General features: G+C 40.5%; 1 protein-coding gene across 4 annotated transcripts in view; it reads right to left on the bottom strand.

Moving 5' to 3' along the window:
- The window catches only part of AIG1 (androgen induced 1), a 242,150-nt gene that overhangs the window by 31,927 nt on the left and 192,176 nt on the right, over positions 1-18,047 (bottom strand). For 2 of the 4 annotated variants that reach the window (XM_029944331.1, XM_029944330.1), the window contains exon 4: positions 10,971-11,086. The exons of the other annotated variants lie outside the window; for them this stretch is intronic. In XM_029944331.1, coding sequence (XP_029800191.1) covers positions 10,971-11,086 — 116 coding nt within the window. The remainder of the gene's footprint in view (positions 1-10,970; positions 11,087-18,047) is intronic. 4 annotated transcript variants of the gene reach the window in all.

Here is an 18,047-nt window from a genome sequence, read left to right as displayed (position 1 = left end):
AGAACAGCAATGTTGGGTGCTGTGGGAAACAAATGCCTGAGAATTCTTTTCTCCCAGTTATTGCAGACTGTGGAAGTCCTCTGCTGAAGGTGAAATTGGGCAGGGCTGAGGGTCACCGTCAGGATGTTCACATCATCCCTTCCTGCAGCCACCAGAGACTATGTTCTGAACCTTCAAAACGCTCCCATATTTTCTGAGACACCAAGAAAGTACACCCCAAGGAAATGAAGAGGCTACTAATAAATGAATCTTTCCTCTACTTGAAATGTTTTTATTGCCTGAACTGGGTTACCGCCCATATAAGATGTCATTCTGGCAAGAAGTGCAGTCTGTGTGTGTTTTTTTCTAAAAGTCTATAAGCGTCAGTTGGCAATTTACATGAATCAGGCTGGTAGGAAAAAAGACAAGCTGAAGTTCAATCCTAGAAAAACAGGTGGTAGGAATATTGTAAACCACTTTATCTGGTTACCATTGAGATAAGTGTAAGGTAGATGTATGTATGTATATATATAATTTAAAATTTCCCTACTTTATCTCCTTGCATTTAAAACTCAATCACTGTCACGATTTTTCTTATTAAACAATCTATCTTAAGAATATTTCTTGACATTTTGATTGATGTGATGTCTAAAGAAAATGTGTTTGTATTAACTCTTAGAAAACTATAGATAAGGGAGGTCTCTTTATTTTCCTTAGGACCAGTTCAACTACTGACCTTTCTCTTGCTCTAAATAGTGAAGGGTGAAATTGTGGGGGCATGAATAATGTGGGTGGAGGTATGAAGAAGGTGAAAGCTTTGAACTTAAAGGAAACTTGGATTGCTTCTGACTATCACTGTGACTGGAGCTAGCAAATGAAAAGGACAGAGGAGGAGGAAGAAGCTAGAGAGGTCAGTGGGGTCAGATAATGTAGGTCCCCTAAGACATGCAAAGGAACTTTGAACTTTATTCCTAGAAGCAATGGGAAGTCATCCATACTCTCTAAACAAGGGAGTGACATGGTCAAGTGTGTTTTTATTTTAATGTTTGTTTATTTATTTTGAGAGAAAGGGAGAGAGAGAGAGAGAGAGAGAGAGAGAGAGAATGCCAAGAAGGTTCCACACTGTCAGTGCAGAGCCTGATGCAGGGTGTGATCTCATGAACCATGAGATCATGACCTGAGCTGAAATCAAGAGTCAGATGTTCAACCAACTGAGCCACCCTGGTGTCTCGTCATGTGTGCTTTTTATAATAAAAAATTTTAAATGTTTATTTATTTTTGAGAGAGAGAAGGTCAGAGATAGAGAGAGACAGGAAGACAGAATATGAAACAGGCTCCAGGCTCTGAACTGTTGACACGGAGCCTGATGCAGGTCTCTAACCCATCAACTGTGAGATCATGACCTGAGCCAACATTTGATGCTCAAATGACTCAGCCACCCAGGCACCCCTTGTCAAGTAGTCTTTTAAAGGATCACCCAAGAATCTTGCAGGTAGACAAAGAATGCCAGTTCTGTGCAGTGGTTAAGGGGAGAGATGATGGAAGCTGGTACCATGGTATTGACAGTGGAGAGGTAGAAAAGTGCAAAGATTCTAGAAGTTTGTTGGAGGCATAGAAGCCAGAATTTGGTCAATGACTATGTGTGAAAGGTCTCAGAAGCTGAGTTAGGGTTGTCTTGTATATTTCTGGCACAAACACTTGGGTGGAGGGCAATGCCCAGGGAATACAGGTTTGAGATGCATCTGGGAAAGCAAATACTGCATGAGCTTGGTGTGCAATTGCAAGCATGAAAAGTGTATGAGTAGGTATCAGAAGAGAGCTCTGAGCTGGGGTTTCTGGATGGAAGAAATCACAAAGAGAGTAGATGGGTTTACTTAGGAACAGTAGGTAGTGAGAAGAAGAGGACCTCGGTTAAGAAGGTAGATTTCAAGTTGAGTATTCTTATCACAATAAAATGTGAAAGATAAGAAATAAAAAAAGAAGACCGATGGCTGAGCTCCAAAGAACCCCAGCACTGGGATTTGGGTGGAGTGGTGGGGGGGATCCCACAGACAACACTGTGAGGGACCGTTTTGATAACTGGAGCAAAAATTGGGAGACTGTTACATCATCAAAGTGTGAGAAGAAAGTAACTCAAGAAGGGGCATAATTGAGTATCAGAACTGCTGAAATATCTATGGAGAAGAGGTCTACAAAGTACTCAAAGAATTTAGCAAGATAGAAGTCACTGGTGATGTCAACAAATGTTTTGCTAAAGTAATGCAGCTAAACACCCATTGGAGTGGGTTAATAATGATAAATGGATGATAAATAATAATAAATAAAAAGTACACACACTTCTCTGGCTTTACATACACTAAAGATTAATACTGCTTTAACCATCACAACAACCCTTTGAGGCAGGTACTCTTATTACACCACTCTGTAGGTGAAGAAACAAAGGCACAGAGAGGTTGAATGGCTTGCCCAAAGTCATATAGTAGAAGCAGAATCCAAGCTCAGGCAATTCAGATTACAAATCCATTCTCTTAGTGGCTACACAGCCCTGTCCATTAAGTGTGTAAAAGGGACTAGAGACAGTGTAGACAACTCTTCAGAGAAGTGGGATGTGAATAGGGAGTCCATGCAGTAGCTAGCTGTAAAAGGGTGTGGTCCCAGGAAGGTAATTTGTATTTAAGATAGGACTAAGATGGAGACTGTTTCAGTATTCATTAGAAGGACCTGTCGGTGGGATTGGAGGTACAGCAGGAGAATGAAATGAGGAAGGATGAAGAGCTGAAGGGGGGAGGAGCCAGAGAACAGAGGGATGGTCACCTGTTAGAAGGTGTAGAAATTCTTCCTCTATTACCACAGGAGGCAAGGAGTGAGGGAGTACAGTAAGGATGTCTGAGGGAAGAAATGGAGAGAGTTCCTGGTTACAGTCCTTTAGAGTCTCTGTGAAATACAAGGTTAGACCATTTTCTGAGGGAGGACTGGGGAATATGAGGTGGGGGGTAGAGGGAGGGGAGCAGAGCTGGTAGAAGAAATGCAAAGTAAAATTGCCAACGAACATTGAGGATACACACAGCATCAAACTGGTGATTCCCGAAGACTGTAAGGAAAAGAAATAGCTGTGTTGGTATGGATGTAAGTGCTGGGAAGTATGGGAAGGGTCATAATCACATAGAAAATGAATCTTGGGCAGGGGGCATGGTTAACAGCATATGGGGAATTCAAATTCTTTAAGTGCGCCTAGCAAGTCTGAGAACCAGCTGTTGGGGGTAGGAGAAGACGAAACTCAGAACAATAAATACTGGGAACCAAGATGGATTATACACACAAGCCTCTTCTGTCCAGATGCGGATCTAAGAATCTGATTTACTCAACACCCAAGTGAGCACTCTGAGGGGCCAAGGGCAGGCCCTACTCTCAGTTGGCAAGGCCCCCATTGTCCAGATAGACTTCTCCTTAGAAGACGAGAGAAAAACTCCTCTCCACAACGTGTTTGTAAAAACAAGCAGACCAGAATAATGGGAAAGCAATGACATTCTCCGTCCTCAGGGGAAAAGCAGAGCTTGGGAAATAACTTAATGTACGAACCATAAGAAATGTTCAGAAAGCCCTTCAGCATTCTTAATAGGTTGTAAGGGGACACAAAGCCCATGAAACAGGACCAGAATCCATATGAAAGGCAGAGGATAAAATGACAATAAAGGGTGGTGGGGAAGAGAGAGGGGAAGAAATAGGACTTTCCCATACACTTCTCAGACATTCTGGATTTTTGTGGTGGGAAGGAGGAAAAATGTGATCATTTCCCGAGGGCCCTATGTGCTTGTTGATCCCCACAGCAATTCTGTGGTGCAGGCAAGATTCCCATTTTAAAGGTGGTAAAAGGAGGCTAAGAGAGGATAAGTGATTTCCCCAAAGCATGGGAAGCGGGAATCTGAACAAAAGATTGTCTGACTTTAAGAATCTGGATCTTCAGCTCTCAGAATGGGTTAATGAAGGAAGAAACAGGTTAATGAAGGAAGAAACATGCAGAAAGGGTCTGGGTTTAGCCCACTTTATGTCTGAGTATTCTTAGCATATAAATAGTTCTTTTTTTTTTATGTTGAGGTGATATTCACAAATCCTGGAGATTAGGATGTAGACATTTCTGGGGCCATTATTCTGCCCACCACATCAAGTTAAAAAAGTACTGAAGGGCTGAGCCCAGAGTTTAATTTAAATTTGGTCTAAATTAAGTAGGAAATCCTACTGGGTCTATCTTAAAAATATATCCAGAATCCTCTAGTTCTCACACTGCCATTTCGACCAACTTGGTCCAAGCCATACCATCGCTTACTAGAGGGGATTAGTTCTTTAGCCTCGTAATCGTTCTCCTGCTCCATCCTTGCCCCCAGTCCATTATTAACATAGTAGCCAATGTGATCCTTTAAAAACTTCTCAGATCTTGTCAGTTTTCTGTTCAAAAGCTTCCAGTAACTCTTAATTTCAGTATGAATTAAGGACATTGTCCTTACATGGCTTACGAGGGCTACATAATCCTCCCTCCAATCTAGGGGTCTCCAGTCACTCTCCCCTCATTCTGCTCCAACACACTGGCCTTTTGCCTGCATTGACACATCAGGATTATTAATAATTATCCCATTATTGCTGGAGCAATAAGTGGGAAGGGACTCTGCATTTTTGTTCTGCCTCTTCCTTCAGTATCCTGAAGTAGAACCGAGGGCATAGCCTGGCTTGGGGATGTTTCTTTCTTAGCTGGGAATCTGAAGGGGAAGTGGGAGGAGGATGAACATCTCCTGACTTCACTGCTCATGGCTGTGCAAGTGGTTTCCTTTTATCCTCTGCTAATACCAGCTTCCTACTCATAAATGCTGTGAGGCTGATGGTCAGATACTCACTTTTGCAGGGGGGTACTCATGCATGTTTGTAGGGGCTTCTCCACTGCACAGGTTCCGTATGTGGGGGATCAACTGGCTCCTATTCATGATAGTACATCCCAGGTTCTGGCAGCTTGGAAACCCTTATCCAGGGTCTGGACTTCTTGGGTGGGCTACCATCAAGACAGCCCAAGCCCAGTGCCCTCCCTCAGTGTCAAATCACATCCACAAGAAACTCATCCATCTTTACCACATGCAATGATGGGGTCATAGGCTATAGACAGCTCTAGAGCTCTCTCCCTCTACCTTGCTGCATCCCCCCAATTCTCTTCCTTGCTCAGGCAAGAGGCAAAGGAAAGTTAACAAGTATGCTTTCCAAGTGAGATTTATGTCTCACTCCTGATATTTACTGGGGATTCTCTTAGAGCCTCTTACACTTGGCTTTGGTGAGTGTGGGGAGGCCCTTTCTTCCCCTATGGCTCCACTAGATCCCAAACTCTGTAAAGACGCCTCCTTCTCCCTAGCCAGGCTGAGGAAGGAAGGTGGGGAAGATGGGCACAGCAAAGGATGTGGATGGCTTTGGTCATGCGTAAGGGAACAGAGTGCTTGGGCTGTCTCTCATAAGACCCAAGAAAGTCAGTTCTCTTCATAATGCCAGATACTTGCTCCCTTACTTTTTCAGGGCCTTATTCTTTCTTACTCTTCATTCTCTACTACCAGGAAATCAGTGTAACTTTCACGCACTATTACAGATGTAACAGTTATCAGGATAGGCAGTTATGGTAGAGTGAAAGGTTCAAGTTGAACAGAGGAAAATGTCATCTACTGGTTAGAGAACAACTACATGTTGGCCAGATTTGCCTAATTGGCGAAGAAGCATCTGATTAAGCAGGGGGACTTTAAATGTGGTCTAAAATTTCACCTTAAAATTTTTTAAATTAAATTTTTAATTTTTATTTATTTTTTAAAGAAATTATGTTTTAAAGCTAATTTCTTTATTGAGAGAGAAAGAAAGAGACAATGAAGGGGGGAGGAATAGAGAGAAAGAGAGCGAGAAACTCCCAAGTACTGGTGGGGGCTTGAAATCATGAACCATAAAATTTTGCTTTTTTTAGTGAAAAGGGTGTAAATTTTATGTTAAAAATTTTACTCATTCATGGCTAAAAATTCTTTATAAGACTTTTATTTTTTATTATTTACATTTTAAAAAATGTTTATTTATTTTTGAGAAAGAGAGAGAGACAGAGCACAAGTGGGGCAGGGGCAGAGAGAGAGAGAGAGAGAGAAAGGAAGACACAGAGTCTGAAGCAGGCTCCAGGCTCTGAGCTGTCAGCACACAGCTGGATGCAGGGCTCAAAACCACAAACCCTGATCGTGACTTGCCAAAGTTGGGTGCTTAACTGAGACACCCAGGTGCCCCTGCAATTTAAGTATGTTCTTATTTTTAGTATTTTTTCCATCTGTTTTAAAAAACAATGCTTGTTGTGATAGCTGGGTGGCTCTGTTGGTTGAGCATTCAACTCTTGATCCCAGAGTCATGAGATTGAGCCCTGCATCAGATTCTGTGGCGAGTGTAGAGCCTGCTTAAGATCCTCTCTCTTTCTTCCTCTGCCCCTCTCCCCTGCTTGTGTTCTCTCTCCCTCTAAAATTAATATTAATATTTAAAACTTTAAAAAATAAACAATAAAAAATAAAAAAGATTTGTCTCCCACAAACTTGAAGAAATAAAAAAAGTTTCATAAGAAAACAAAAAATAATCTGCAGTTGCACAGCTGAAGGATAATCAATTTGGTGGAGATACAACTCTGATTTAGGGCTGCTTAAGATTATATCATAAAAGAGAGATTTTACTTTGTTTTATTTTCTGTTTTGAGAATTGCTCAATGGCCGCATTTGGGGTAATGAGATTTGGAATATGAAATTTATCAAAAACCATTGGAGCCCAGAGACAACAGAAATCTCTGTTCTGCTTTAAATAAGTTCACTGCAGTGACAGGAAATGTTTATCCACAAGAAGAAGCTCCTAGGACTCATTTACTCCCCTTCTCTAATGCCTTCTTGCTCCTGACTGAGCCTTGAATTTAGTGTTAACATGTATTATGCCTGGGCCCTGAGATCTCATGTGGGTTCTACTGAATGACAACCACCTTGGTGGGGGCGGAATGGACAGGGGCTGGAAGAAGCCTTCTCAGGACAAAGAAGACCCACTGCTGAACTGTTGGGAAATAAGAATTTCCTAGATTTGGGGTAGTGCCCTCTTTCTGTGTCCTTCAGATTTTAAAGCAGAGCAGTGAGCCGTACCAGTACTACAGGGAGATAAAGATGTGAGGTGGTGTGGGGCCACAGCCAAGGAAAACATTGGCACCAGGAGTCCTGCATCAGGTGGAGTAAGGATATCTTCTCTTATAGAATTTGTTAACTAGAGGGAGACAGCAATCAATATTCTATGATCTTAAAGCTCTCTCTCTCACTCAGTCCACTTTTAAGATTTCCTTACAGTCTTTCTAAACTTAAAGAGCAAAATAACCAAAAAGTGGTTTTTTCATATACTTTAGGGCTATTTTGTTTTTTTAAAGAGTGTATGAGTGACTGAGAAAGAGTAAAAGTAAAAGAAAGGGCTTTACAGCATTGTAACTAAAATTCTCAAACCCTTCATAAGAAAACATGTGCTCTGCTACTCTTTACTGTTCTCAGCACAGCAAGTATAGACATACTAACACTACTACTACTAACAATAATAAGAAATATAGAAAGTTTTTACTGTGTGTGAGGCATTGTTCTATGGGTTCTTACATACAGTAATTCAGTCCTCACAACTGTCCTGTGAGGTCCTTACCTCTATTTTATATCTGAGTAAGTTAGAGCTCAGAAATAAAGTGAAGGGCTCAGAATTCTAACCCAGGAAGTGGCCTTAACTATTAGACATGCTTCTTCTGATGTACTGCTTCAAAACAAAACCAAAACTAAACCTGCACTTAATCTGTTCACCCATAGAGGCACTCTTCATCCAGAGGAAGGCAGTGGAGAGCACGGTGAAGTGTACAGACTGCAGCCACACTCCAGCTCCGGCGACAAGAAGAATAAGTGGCTTTTCCTTGGGTAAGCCATATACTCTTTAAGCTTTAGTTTCCTTATCTGTAGAATAGGTCAGATAATGCCTATCTCAAAGGGTTTTTTGAGGAACTAAATAACATAATATTTGAAAAACACCTGGCACCAAACTCAAAAGAATGGTAGTCATTACAATTTCCGACAATTACTGTGGCATTAGAAAACATGAAGCTCTCTGTGTTGTACTTTGCATAACCTAACATGGGTCATTTCATTTTTTAGGAGAAATCCCACAACTGGGGCACAGAGAAAACACATGGGGGAATGATGATGGAGGGGAGGTGTGCAGAAAAGGTATTAAGAGTACAGGGAGATGCCTGTGTCCTAGACACCTGGGTAAGTGGGAAGAAGTGTGGTGGGGGGCAGAAGAAGGCAGGGAAGGAGTCCAGGATGACTTCTGATGCACAGCTTGGAAGGACTGAGGTAGAGGCTGGGAAATGGAGCCACTCAGGGAGGCAGCTCAATGGGCTCCAGTCTATGAGGGAAAGCTCCTGTATCCCTTGCTTCTTCAACTTTGGCTGTCCAAATCTAGGAACAGAATAGGTTCAGATGGGGAGAGACACATGTGGGAATGGACAGTAAGGAAGAATCAGAGCAAAGCACAGACAGCCTGGCCAGCAGCCACAGAGGTCCGGGTTCAGTTCCACCGTGCAGACAATTGCAGGGGAGAGCTATTTGTTTTATCATTAGCACGTGATAAGATGAATGCTTTCTTCCATTTTGGCACGAGGTTCTGGAATGTCCAGTCACAATCCTGGTATGCTCTCAAAAGATTTCATATCCTGAGCCTTCTACTGCTGTGTCACTGGTACAGCGGCTCGTGGGATAGTCTGGTAGGAAGCAAAAGCCAGTACCTTTTTGATAACAATGAAAATCCTTGGATTTATATACTATGACACAATGTGAGGGGCATAGTTTAGCTCTTGGCATAGCTATGAATACCTAGGGCAGAACACCAAAGGAAAGAGTCTACTTTGAAAGCTCTCTCAGAACATATCTGAGAGAATTTGCTGGTTAATGCAAATACATGTCCAAACAAGTCCTGGTTTACTTAGGGAGTATGCAGAGCTGGCAAGCCTCACTTGGCATGAAGAGTGTGAGTAATGCTTCATTTTAATGAGTGATCTTGGGGGTCTATAATGAAGACTATGAGGTATTTCCTATGTGTCTCCTTGGAACGTGCACTGAGTGTACCCACAATGGAAGAAGAGCAATTGGAAAGCACATAGTTCCCAAATCCTCTTAGGCTCTATAAGATTCAGATAATTTAAGAAACTTTTTTTTAAACATTTATTCATTTTTGAGAGACAGAGCATGAGTGGGGGAGGGGCAGAGAGAGAGACACACACACACAGAACCTGAAGCAGACTCCAGGCTCTGAGCTGTGATTACAAAGCCAGATGTGGGGCTGGAACCCACGAACTGTGAGATCACAACCTGAGCCAAAGTTGGATGCTCAACCAACTGAGCCACACAGGCACCCCCAGATTCAGATAATTTAATGGCATACAAATGAATTCACAGAAATACACCCAGAGATCTCAGAGTAAAAAGCTTCCCTTCCCACAGGTAAGCATATATGAGTACACAGTAATGAGATTATATTTTGGGGGGTGGAGGAGGCTTTGATTCTTAATGATTTTTGATTTTTAAATGAGTGTATCCTTGGAATAATTCATGCTTCCCTACAGGACTCTTCTGAAAGGTAAGAGTCATTTGAATATCAAGTTAATACATACAAAGTACTTACATTCATTTTTAAGACAAAATTTCAGTCACACGTCACCTGTGAGCCCTGATCATCTGCACCTTTTCTATTAGAGAAAATCAATACTTAACATTTTGGGTAGAAACAAAAGATCTAGGAAGTGACTAGGAAAACAAATATTCCCCAGTCATTGACTAGTCAATGAAATGGCAGATGGAGTGACCATTACTGCATGTTTGTTCTGGGGTCTATGGTCTTGATGTCCCTTAGATCCAGCCACAGGGTAGGACCTCCTAGAAACAAATTCTCCTTCTGGTCAGATCTGGGGCATTATGTGGTCATCCATGCAAAGGATTTGAAGTGTTGTAGTGACCTCTATTTTGTATATCTGGGATGGCTGGAGCAAAACACTCCATGGAGCCTGGGCCTCCCAAAGAGCTCTGGGATTTTGAAGGGATTAAGCACAGCGCGGGGGTGTTTGGGAGAACATTGTTCAGTCCTCCAGGCTTAAAGGAAGGGATGGTGACCCAGAACTCAGGACGAGAGTCCTAAGCGGCAGAAGTGCTGGCAGGAGGATCTCTTCTGTGTATGTGAATTAAAGAGGACTTGGAATTTTAAAGAGAAGCAAGAAAGTCTGTCTTAAGATGAATAATTTTGAAACATTAAAACATGGTAAGAACTGAAATGAATGTGAAGTAAACTCAACAGCCAACTGCACTGTTATCAGATTAATGGGCCCCCACCCACTTGGGACTTCATGCCCAAGAGGCCAAGTGGAGATTTCTTGTGTTTTATTTATCCCAATTTAAAAAAACAAAACCCTTAAATGCGTGCTATGTATAATTGCTAATTGTAAGATAGGCTGTAAACTGACTCAGGAAAATGTCCACTTTCCTTCCATTTCCTAAGAAGTTTAAGGTCACTCCTTGAAACGGGCCATTTCTTCTGTCCTCCTTTGCATTTGCTCACCAACAACAGCAACAACAAAAAACTCCCAAGCAAAAAGCCCTTAAGCAATAAAATCACTGTCCAAGAAAAACATTTAGTTTGAAAAAGAGTTGAAAAATGTAGCCTTGGAAGAACCATTGCTTACATGGGATTGTTCAACAAATTCCTGTTGTGTGAGGTTTGGCATATACTTTCTAAAAATATAAGCATCTGGGGAAATGAGACAAAGCCCAGGTCCTGGACCAAATGAGGCACGCAGTGTGAATCTGTTAGTGATTATATCCATAATGAAATATGTGCCCAAATTTAGCAGTGCAAAACCTAATACAATACGAAAGCCCAGCAGGCACTGTCCTTACCATAATATATAGCCAACAGAGAAGGTACATATGGCGGCGAGTCCGCTGTTCCTGCTGGGATACGCATGGTGTGATGTCCTCATCTCGATTAATATAAAGGGCAAAACTGTTGTGTGCTGAAAAAGAACAGAGAGCAGGTGACACAGATTCTTATCATCGCCCCTCAATAGTTGTTTTGTCTCCACTAGGAGAATGGACAGTGCAAATTCCTAGCAAAAGCACCACAGCAGACAGCAGCTGCATAGGGCTCGCCTAAGAGGTAGGAGAGACAGGAAAACATGGGGTGCATTGATCGCTCCATTGATATTTTTCTCCTGTATCTGAATTTTTAAAATTTTATTTTATTTATGACCATTACAGGAAATTTCAAAAATATTGAAGGATGTGTTAGAATATAAGAAAGGAATAAAGATAACACTTTAATATTTTGGTAGATGTCCTTTTTTGCCCTTGCTTTGTTCATATTATTTATACATAGTTAAGATCATACTGTGAACACAATCTTGTTTTGGACCGTAGCATGAGTAGTTTTGATATGCCATTTTAGAAATCCTTCTAGAATATCAACCTTGACCATAGCTGCTTAAAACTCCATTTTATGGATATACTAAAATTTATTTGACCAATTCCTATTCTTGGACATTAACTAGTAGAAGATTTTCAATTTTTCATTTATGAAAAATGTCATGATGAATATCTTTTGCAGAATTCTTTGTCTGAATATCTAAATGTTAAATTATTGTCTTATGGTTAAAGTCTATGCAGATTTTAGGACTGTTGATACATAATTCCAGATTATGTTTGGATCAGCAACAGGTTAGGAAATGAAGCCAAATTAGCTTCCAGAAAGGATGTACTGGTTTGTAACAGCAGTACACGGATTTAGATATGATGTCTGAAGACAGACTCCAAAGAAGCTCGGTAGGACCTTTCCATTTCTTGTTTGGATGCAGTGACCACTCTGATGCTCAATTTAGTTGTCCAAGATGGGAATGAAATTTGGTAACAAGAAAGGAAAATCAGCTCCTCTCGGTATTGAAGTCTGATGGGAGTATAAGGGACAAAAATCTTCTTAGGTAAAACTGAGTTAGGATATAGATTTAGCTTTCAACACTGGAGTTCTTCAAGAGTAAGAAGATGGCAGAACTGAGAATTGAACCACCAGTAAATTTGAATTCTGTTTAGTATCTCATAAGGGCCATGAAAAAATCTTTGCTCCTCTCTTGCTGTATTGTCTGTATATTCAAAGAAAATGCAAGAAACTGAATGTTATGATTTTCAGACTCTAATAAGTATCATGGCAAAATGGAACCAGGTGGCAGGTGGGCCTTGGCAGGAAAAGACATGGTGGTGATACCAAAATGAACATCTTTGAAGCAACATATTGTTTATATTTATAGAGAAAACAGAAATACAGGATTTTAAAAGAAATATTGATAGTAGAAATTCTTTGCTTTAAAAATGTTCTCCTCTAGATAACTGTTCTGACTGCCAATATATTAGTAATTAGAGAATAGTATTCCTAGAATGTCAGGTGGGTGATTCCACAGTTGGGTAGCTTTATATTTTCTTATCCTTTGCTTCTCTATTGTTGTTTTAAAACAGTATAATTAGCACTGAAGGGAACCACGCAAAATGCACATGTCTGTTGATAAAGAGACAGTACGTATTTTAAATCTATTTTATGGGGTTTTTTTCACTCTAATCTAGTCACCTCAGATGACCTTGGCCTGGAGCTTCACCGATTTGAAATGCCGGGGCGCCTGGGTGGCTCAGTCGGTTAAGCCTCCGGCTTCGGCTCAGGTCAGATCTCACGTTTGTGGGTTCGAGCCACGCGTCAGGCTCTGTGCTAACAGCTAGCTCAGAGCCTGGAGCCTGCTTCCAGTTCTGTGTCTCCTTCTCTCTCTGCCCCTCCCCCTCTCATGCTCTGTCTCTCTCTGTATTAAAAATAAATAAAATATTAAAAAAAATTTATGAAATGCCAACACTAGCTCTACAATGATGCATTCATGTGTAAAATTCAAATGTATAGCTAACAATAAGGCCAAGTCTTGTCAAATCTCACACAGAGAAAAAAATCCCTGCAAATCAAACATTTGACTAAAGATACTGACTCTGACGGCCTGTGTGGGTTATAGAATGACAATTATAAATTATTTTTGACCTGTTAATAATAAAAAGTGTTTAAATTGTACTTCTTCATCCATTGTTCCAAACTGAGTATAAAATCATCCATTTTTCTACATTCTATAAGTTCAAATAACTAATCTGAATATTCTTATTTATCCAGTTATCACTATTTTACCTAGCCCACTTGTTGATTGTCAGATGTCACACCTGGAAGAGTTAGGATGTACTCCAATGAGGCCAGACAGACAAATCTCTTTGAAAAATGAAGATCTTTCTAGATCCCTTCATTAATGGCATCATCACAACTAAAAAGGAGCTACTTGTTCCATCAATGACATAATCAATGACAGAAGATCTTTTTGAGGCCAGCTGTGCCTGTGCCAATTGGGCCAGGGGCAGATATGAGGGTAACAACTTATCATTCAGAATTTTCAGGCACTAAAGAATGTATATCTCCCTCTCTAAAAATCTGTAATGCAAATTATGTTTACTGTTAAACAGTATACATTAACAAAAGTGAAAGTAGTACAAAATATTTATAGCAAATACAGACTTTGCTCTGCAGGTTGCTAAGGTTTTATAAACTAAAAAAATGGTGAAAATCTATAAATGGTCCTGCCGGATCTCTAAGTAACCTTTAGCAGCTCAATGGTAACTGAATATCTGTAGCAGCCAGAGGGATAATTATTTTAGAACTACAGGTACAAGAAATCCAGTTTTAATCCACTTCCAGGCAATACTCTTGCTTGAATGACTTAAGAGCTAGGAAGGAAATATTCAGATATTCAAGTCCATCCAAGACCACCCGCTGCACAAGAATGGTAATCCTATTTTTTGTTCACTGTGGTATTTGTAGAAAAGAGCTTGACACATAGGAGGTGCTCAATAAATATTTGTGGAGATAATTTAATCTTTGACACAATATCTTAAATGGGAATTCTTAACTCCATTTTGCAGATGAGGTAACAAAGACTCAGAAAAGGTAATTCTCTTGCTCAAGGTCACAGAGCTAGTAAGTCTGGAGGGAGAGTTCAAGACCAGTCCTGTCTCCAAATCCTAGGCTCTGTTTTCTACATTAAGATTATATTTTTTAAAGATATAGTTAAGTAATCTTTGACTCAATAAACCTGTGGGAGTACATGATTGAAGATCACTTATGTTGTCATTCAACTGGCCAGAACTCTTTTTTAGCTGAGCCTCAAAATAAACAAAGAGGTCTTCACTATAAGAAATATATTTTGCCAAATGTATTCTTTCCTGTGATATATAAGCATTCTGAATAATAACACATAATAAAAAGAGCTGGCATAAAGTCAGGAATTTTCAGTGATGTGATGGTAAAGATGGCTGGAGGCAGCTCTTTTGTTTTTTGGCCTGGAAGAGGTCAAGGTGTAACTTTCTCGGTTATCCCACTCTAGGTCGATCTGGTACCTGCTGCCTCCACCATGTCTCCTAAACTCCACCCCAATGGGATCAGAGTCATTGACCGCAAGTGCATGAGCCAGGAAGTCAGTGCCACATCTGTCCCAGCCATCAAGACTGGTCCCTGAGTCTGTCACCCAAAAAGGAGATGATGGGATGATAACATCCCAAGGCAACAGGTGACTGGAAGGGTCTAAGAATGACAGTTAAACTGGCCATTCTGAGCAGACAGCCCTAGATTAAGTAGTCCCTTCTGCCTTTGCCCTAGTATCAAAGGCCCCCAGGAGCCAGTCAGAGACAGAGAGAAGCAAAAGCCCATCAAGTTCAGTGGAAGTATCACTTTTGATGACATGGCCAACATGGTCTGACAGATGTGGTATCTATCTTTATAGTCAGAGAGTTCTCTAGAGCCATTAAAGAGAACCTGGAAACTCAGTGTGTGGGATACAGTGTTGATGACCATAATTTTCATAACATCACAGATGATATTAACAGTGGTACAGTGGAATGCCCAGCTACTTAGGAAGTACAAAGGAAAATATTTCAATAAAGGATCATTGACAACTAAAAAAAAAGTATACTCAGGAATGATCTGTTTCTATTTCTCAAACACAAATATCTTTTAACTTAAAGTTTTCTCAGGTGTAGACACACACACTGGCTAAACAAAGAAAGAGATAAAGTCTGGTTGCTAGAGGGGGCTCTTAAGAATTGTATTGGATTGTTTTTCTATAGTGCATTGTCAATAGAACAATCGCCCACAGCCGAGTTGCTGAGATTTGACTCTTCCTTTTTTTTCTTCCTTCCTTCCTTCCTTCCTTCCTTTCTTCCTTCCTTCCTTCCTTCCTTCCTTCCTTCCTTCCTTCCTTCCTTCCTTTGCTTTTTTTTTAAGTGCTATGTAAGATGAAGACTTGACAGCACAAGGAATAAACCTTTGATGCAATCTATAAACTCTACCCTGGAAAGCACTGGTTTATTATGTAAGTAGTTATCCTAACCCAAGCTCAAGTTTCCATTGTTGCTAATTTTAATGAGACTGTGATCAGAAAATTGTGTCCAAAAAGGGAAATCCGAATCTATCTTGGGTTTTTGCACCCCTTGTGTTTTTTAAAATGGGTTTCAGACGGAGCACTGATTATCACCATGAACTGACCATCCCCCAAGGCAAAGGTCAGCCTGCAGAGAGGAGTCCCCAGGTGTTGTCTGTCATCCATGACTTAATTATGATGTGAGGGAGATGGGCTAATGCGAAGGCTTTTGGAGAAGAGGCTCCAAGGAAGAATGGAATGTAATTAAGTGGAAAAATCATGAAACCAGCATTTGCAGTCTAGTTTGATTGTGTCTTACCATTAGACACTGTAAGACTTGGGATAGCGTCTTGTACATTTGTGAGGTTCAGTTTTGTTTTTTTTTTTTGGTAAAATGATGGGGTTGCATTAAACTAGTTTGCACCGCAAACTTCAGTCATGATGAGCTAGCATGTTAAGCTTTGTTATATCACATATGAGGGGTCACCTAGGCATTAGGCATAGGAGACACTGTGTCCGAGGCCCATGAAAGTGTTTTAATTTCTTTTACAATCAGAAGAAAAAAATGAACTTTTAGAGATGAAGATTATGTGCATCTTTATGTTAATGCAGTCATAAAATGTTATATATATAATATATAAATACATATATGTACACATATACAAGATATAAACCATACAATATATTTTTATATATAAATTTATCTGGATATACATATGTGTATATATAAATAAATGTTGGAAAGGACTCAGAAATGCAAAGTGCTTAGGGCTTAAAGAAATCAAAAATCATAATGCAGCCCTGTTACATGCTACCTGACTTAAAAAATTTTTTTCTTATTGAATTCACATTAAAAAAATAAATGTATTTAAAGGGAAACTTAAGAGACATAAACTCTCATGAATAGAATATCACTTGTCATAAATACAAGACAATTACAGAAACAAGTATAATGGAAATTAATCGATATTAATAAATGTTGGCTAGATATGTTGGTCTGGTTGATGGCTCTGATTCTGAGGCCCGTTCTGTATGTGCTCAGTAGGGACGTCCGTCAGCATTGGAGGGACATGAAAGACACACTAGTATGAGACAGAGACTTCTCTAAAGAAAATCGGAAGGACTGGAAGATAATTGAGAAGGAATTACCGTTTCACTATGTGATTCAATATTGCTTAACATCAGGTCCTTGTGCCCGATAAATTATCTATCATCCGAGCTATACTCTCGATACACAGGAACAGATTACCTATACATTGTAGTTATACCCTTTGAGAGCTCAATTATTTGATTTGTGAACAGATGTTCTTTTGCCAGAAAAATGGAGAGAAGATGAGTAGGAAGTGGAGGTACCAAGGAAGAATCTAAGGGTATTTAACAAAATTAAGGAAATGGGCTTACAATGCGTAAGAAACATCTGGACATGCTACCAGGATAGACATTTTGAGTGTCTGTGACAGCAATTAGTAGCCTACAAAGTACAGGGAAGTCTTAGAATAAACTTTGCTGTGGAATAAATAGAAGGGTATAAACTATGCTGTGTGATGGCATAAATTCAGGCAAGCAGAATGAATGAATTAGGGAATGGCTCAAGATTATTTTAGAGCTCTGGAATCTAGAATTGCCATCTGAGTGTACAATACAAAATACAATACAAAAAATGATAGACAAGCTCTGAAGAGTATGTTCATTGCCATTTCTCTGGTCTTTCTCCTTCTCTCCAAAATATATATATTTTAAATTTTTAATTAAAAAGTTTTAATGCTTACTTATTTTTGGGAGACAGAGACACAGAGTGCAAGTGGGGGAGAGCAGAGAGAGAGGGAGACCCAGAATCTGAAGCAGGCTCCAGGCTCCAACCTATCAGCACAGAGTCCAATGCGGGGCTCGAACTCATGGACCATGAGATCATGACCTGAGCTGAAGTCAGATGCTCAACTGACTGAGACACCCAGGCGCCCCTCCTGAAAACATTTTTTAATAGGACAGTTCTGCTCCCATACCATGTGAACATCAGACAAGAACTGTTTCTTCCTTGGGGGCAAAATCAGCCTTTGAGTGTGAGGTATCAGACCAGTCCCTGCTCAGTTGGTAATAAGAGAGTGGGCAGTCCCGTGTCTGCCTGTGCGCATCTGCAGGACACACGTAGACCTCTGGGAGTGTTCTCAAAGTAACGTGTACATCAAATCACCAGGTGAGCTTGTTAACAATGAGATTGCTGGGCCTTGCTTCCCGGGGGTCTGGTTTATTAGATGCGGGGTAGTGCTCACAGTCGTTCTTGCCTTCATGTTCGTCAGCACATTTGGGGTTCTTATATCCCTATGACCACTTTTGACCACTGATAAAAAGCTGAAGGACAGGTGTGTGTATGTGCACAGGTGTCACCACATGGCTGCATGATTGGGGCTCTCCAGGCTGCAGGCCAGGCTAGAGAAATGACCAGACTGTCCTAGCAGGATGGGGCAAGGGACAGTCCCTTCGGTGTCCTAACAATTTA

Source organism: Suricata suricatta, chromosome 7 (assembly GCF_006229205.1).
Source record: "Suricata suricatta isolate VVHF042 chromosome 7, meerkat_22Aug2017_6uvM2_HiC, whole genome shotgun sequence".
NCBI classification, from domain to species: Eukaryota; Metazoa; Chordata; class Mammalia; order Carnivora; family Herpestidae; genus Suricata; species Suricata suricatta.
The sequence above is the reverse complement of the archived record's forward strand: the minus strand, read 5'-3'. Positions and strand labels throughout refer to the sequence as shown.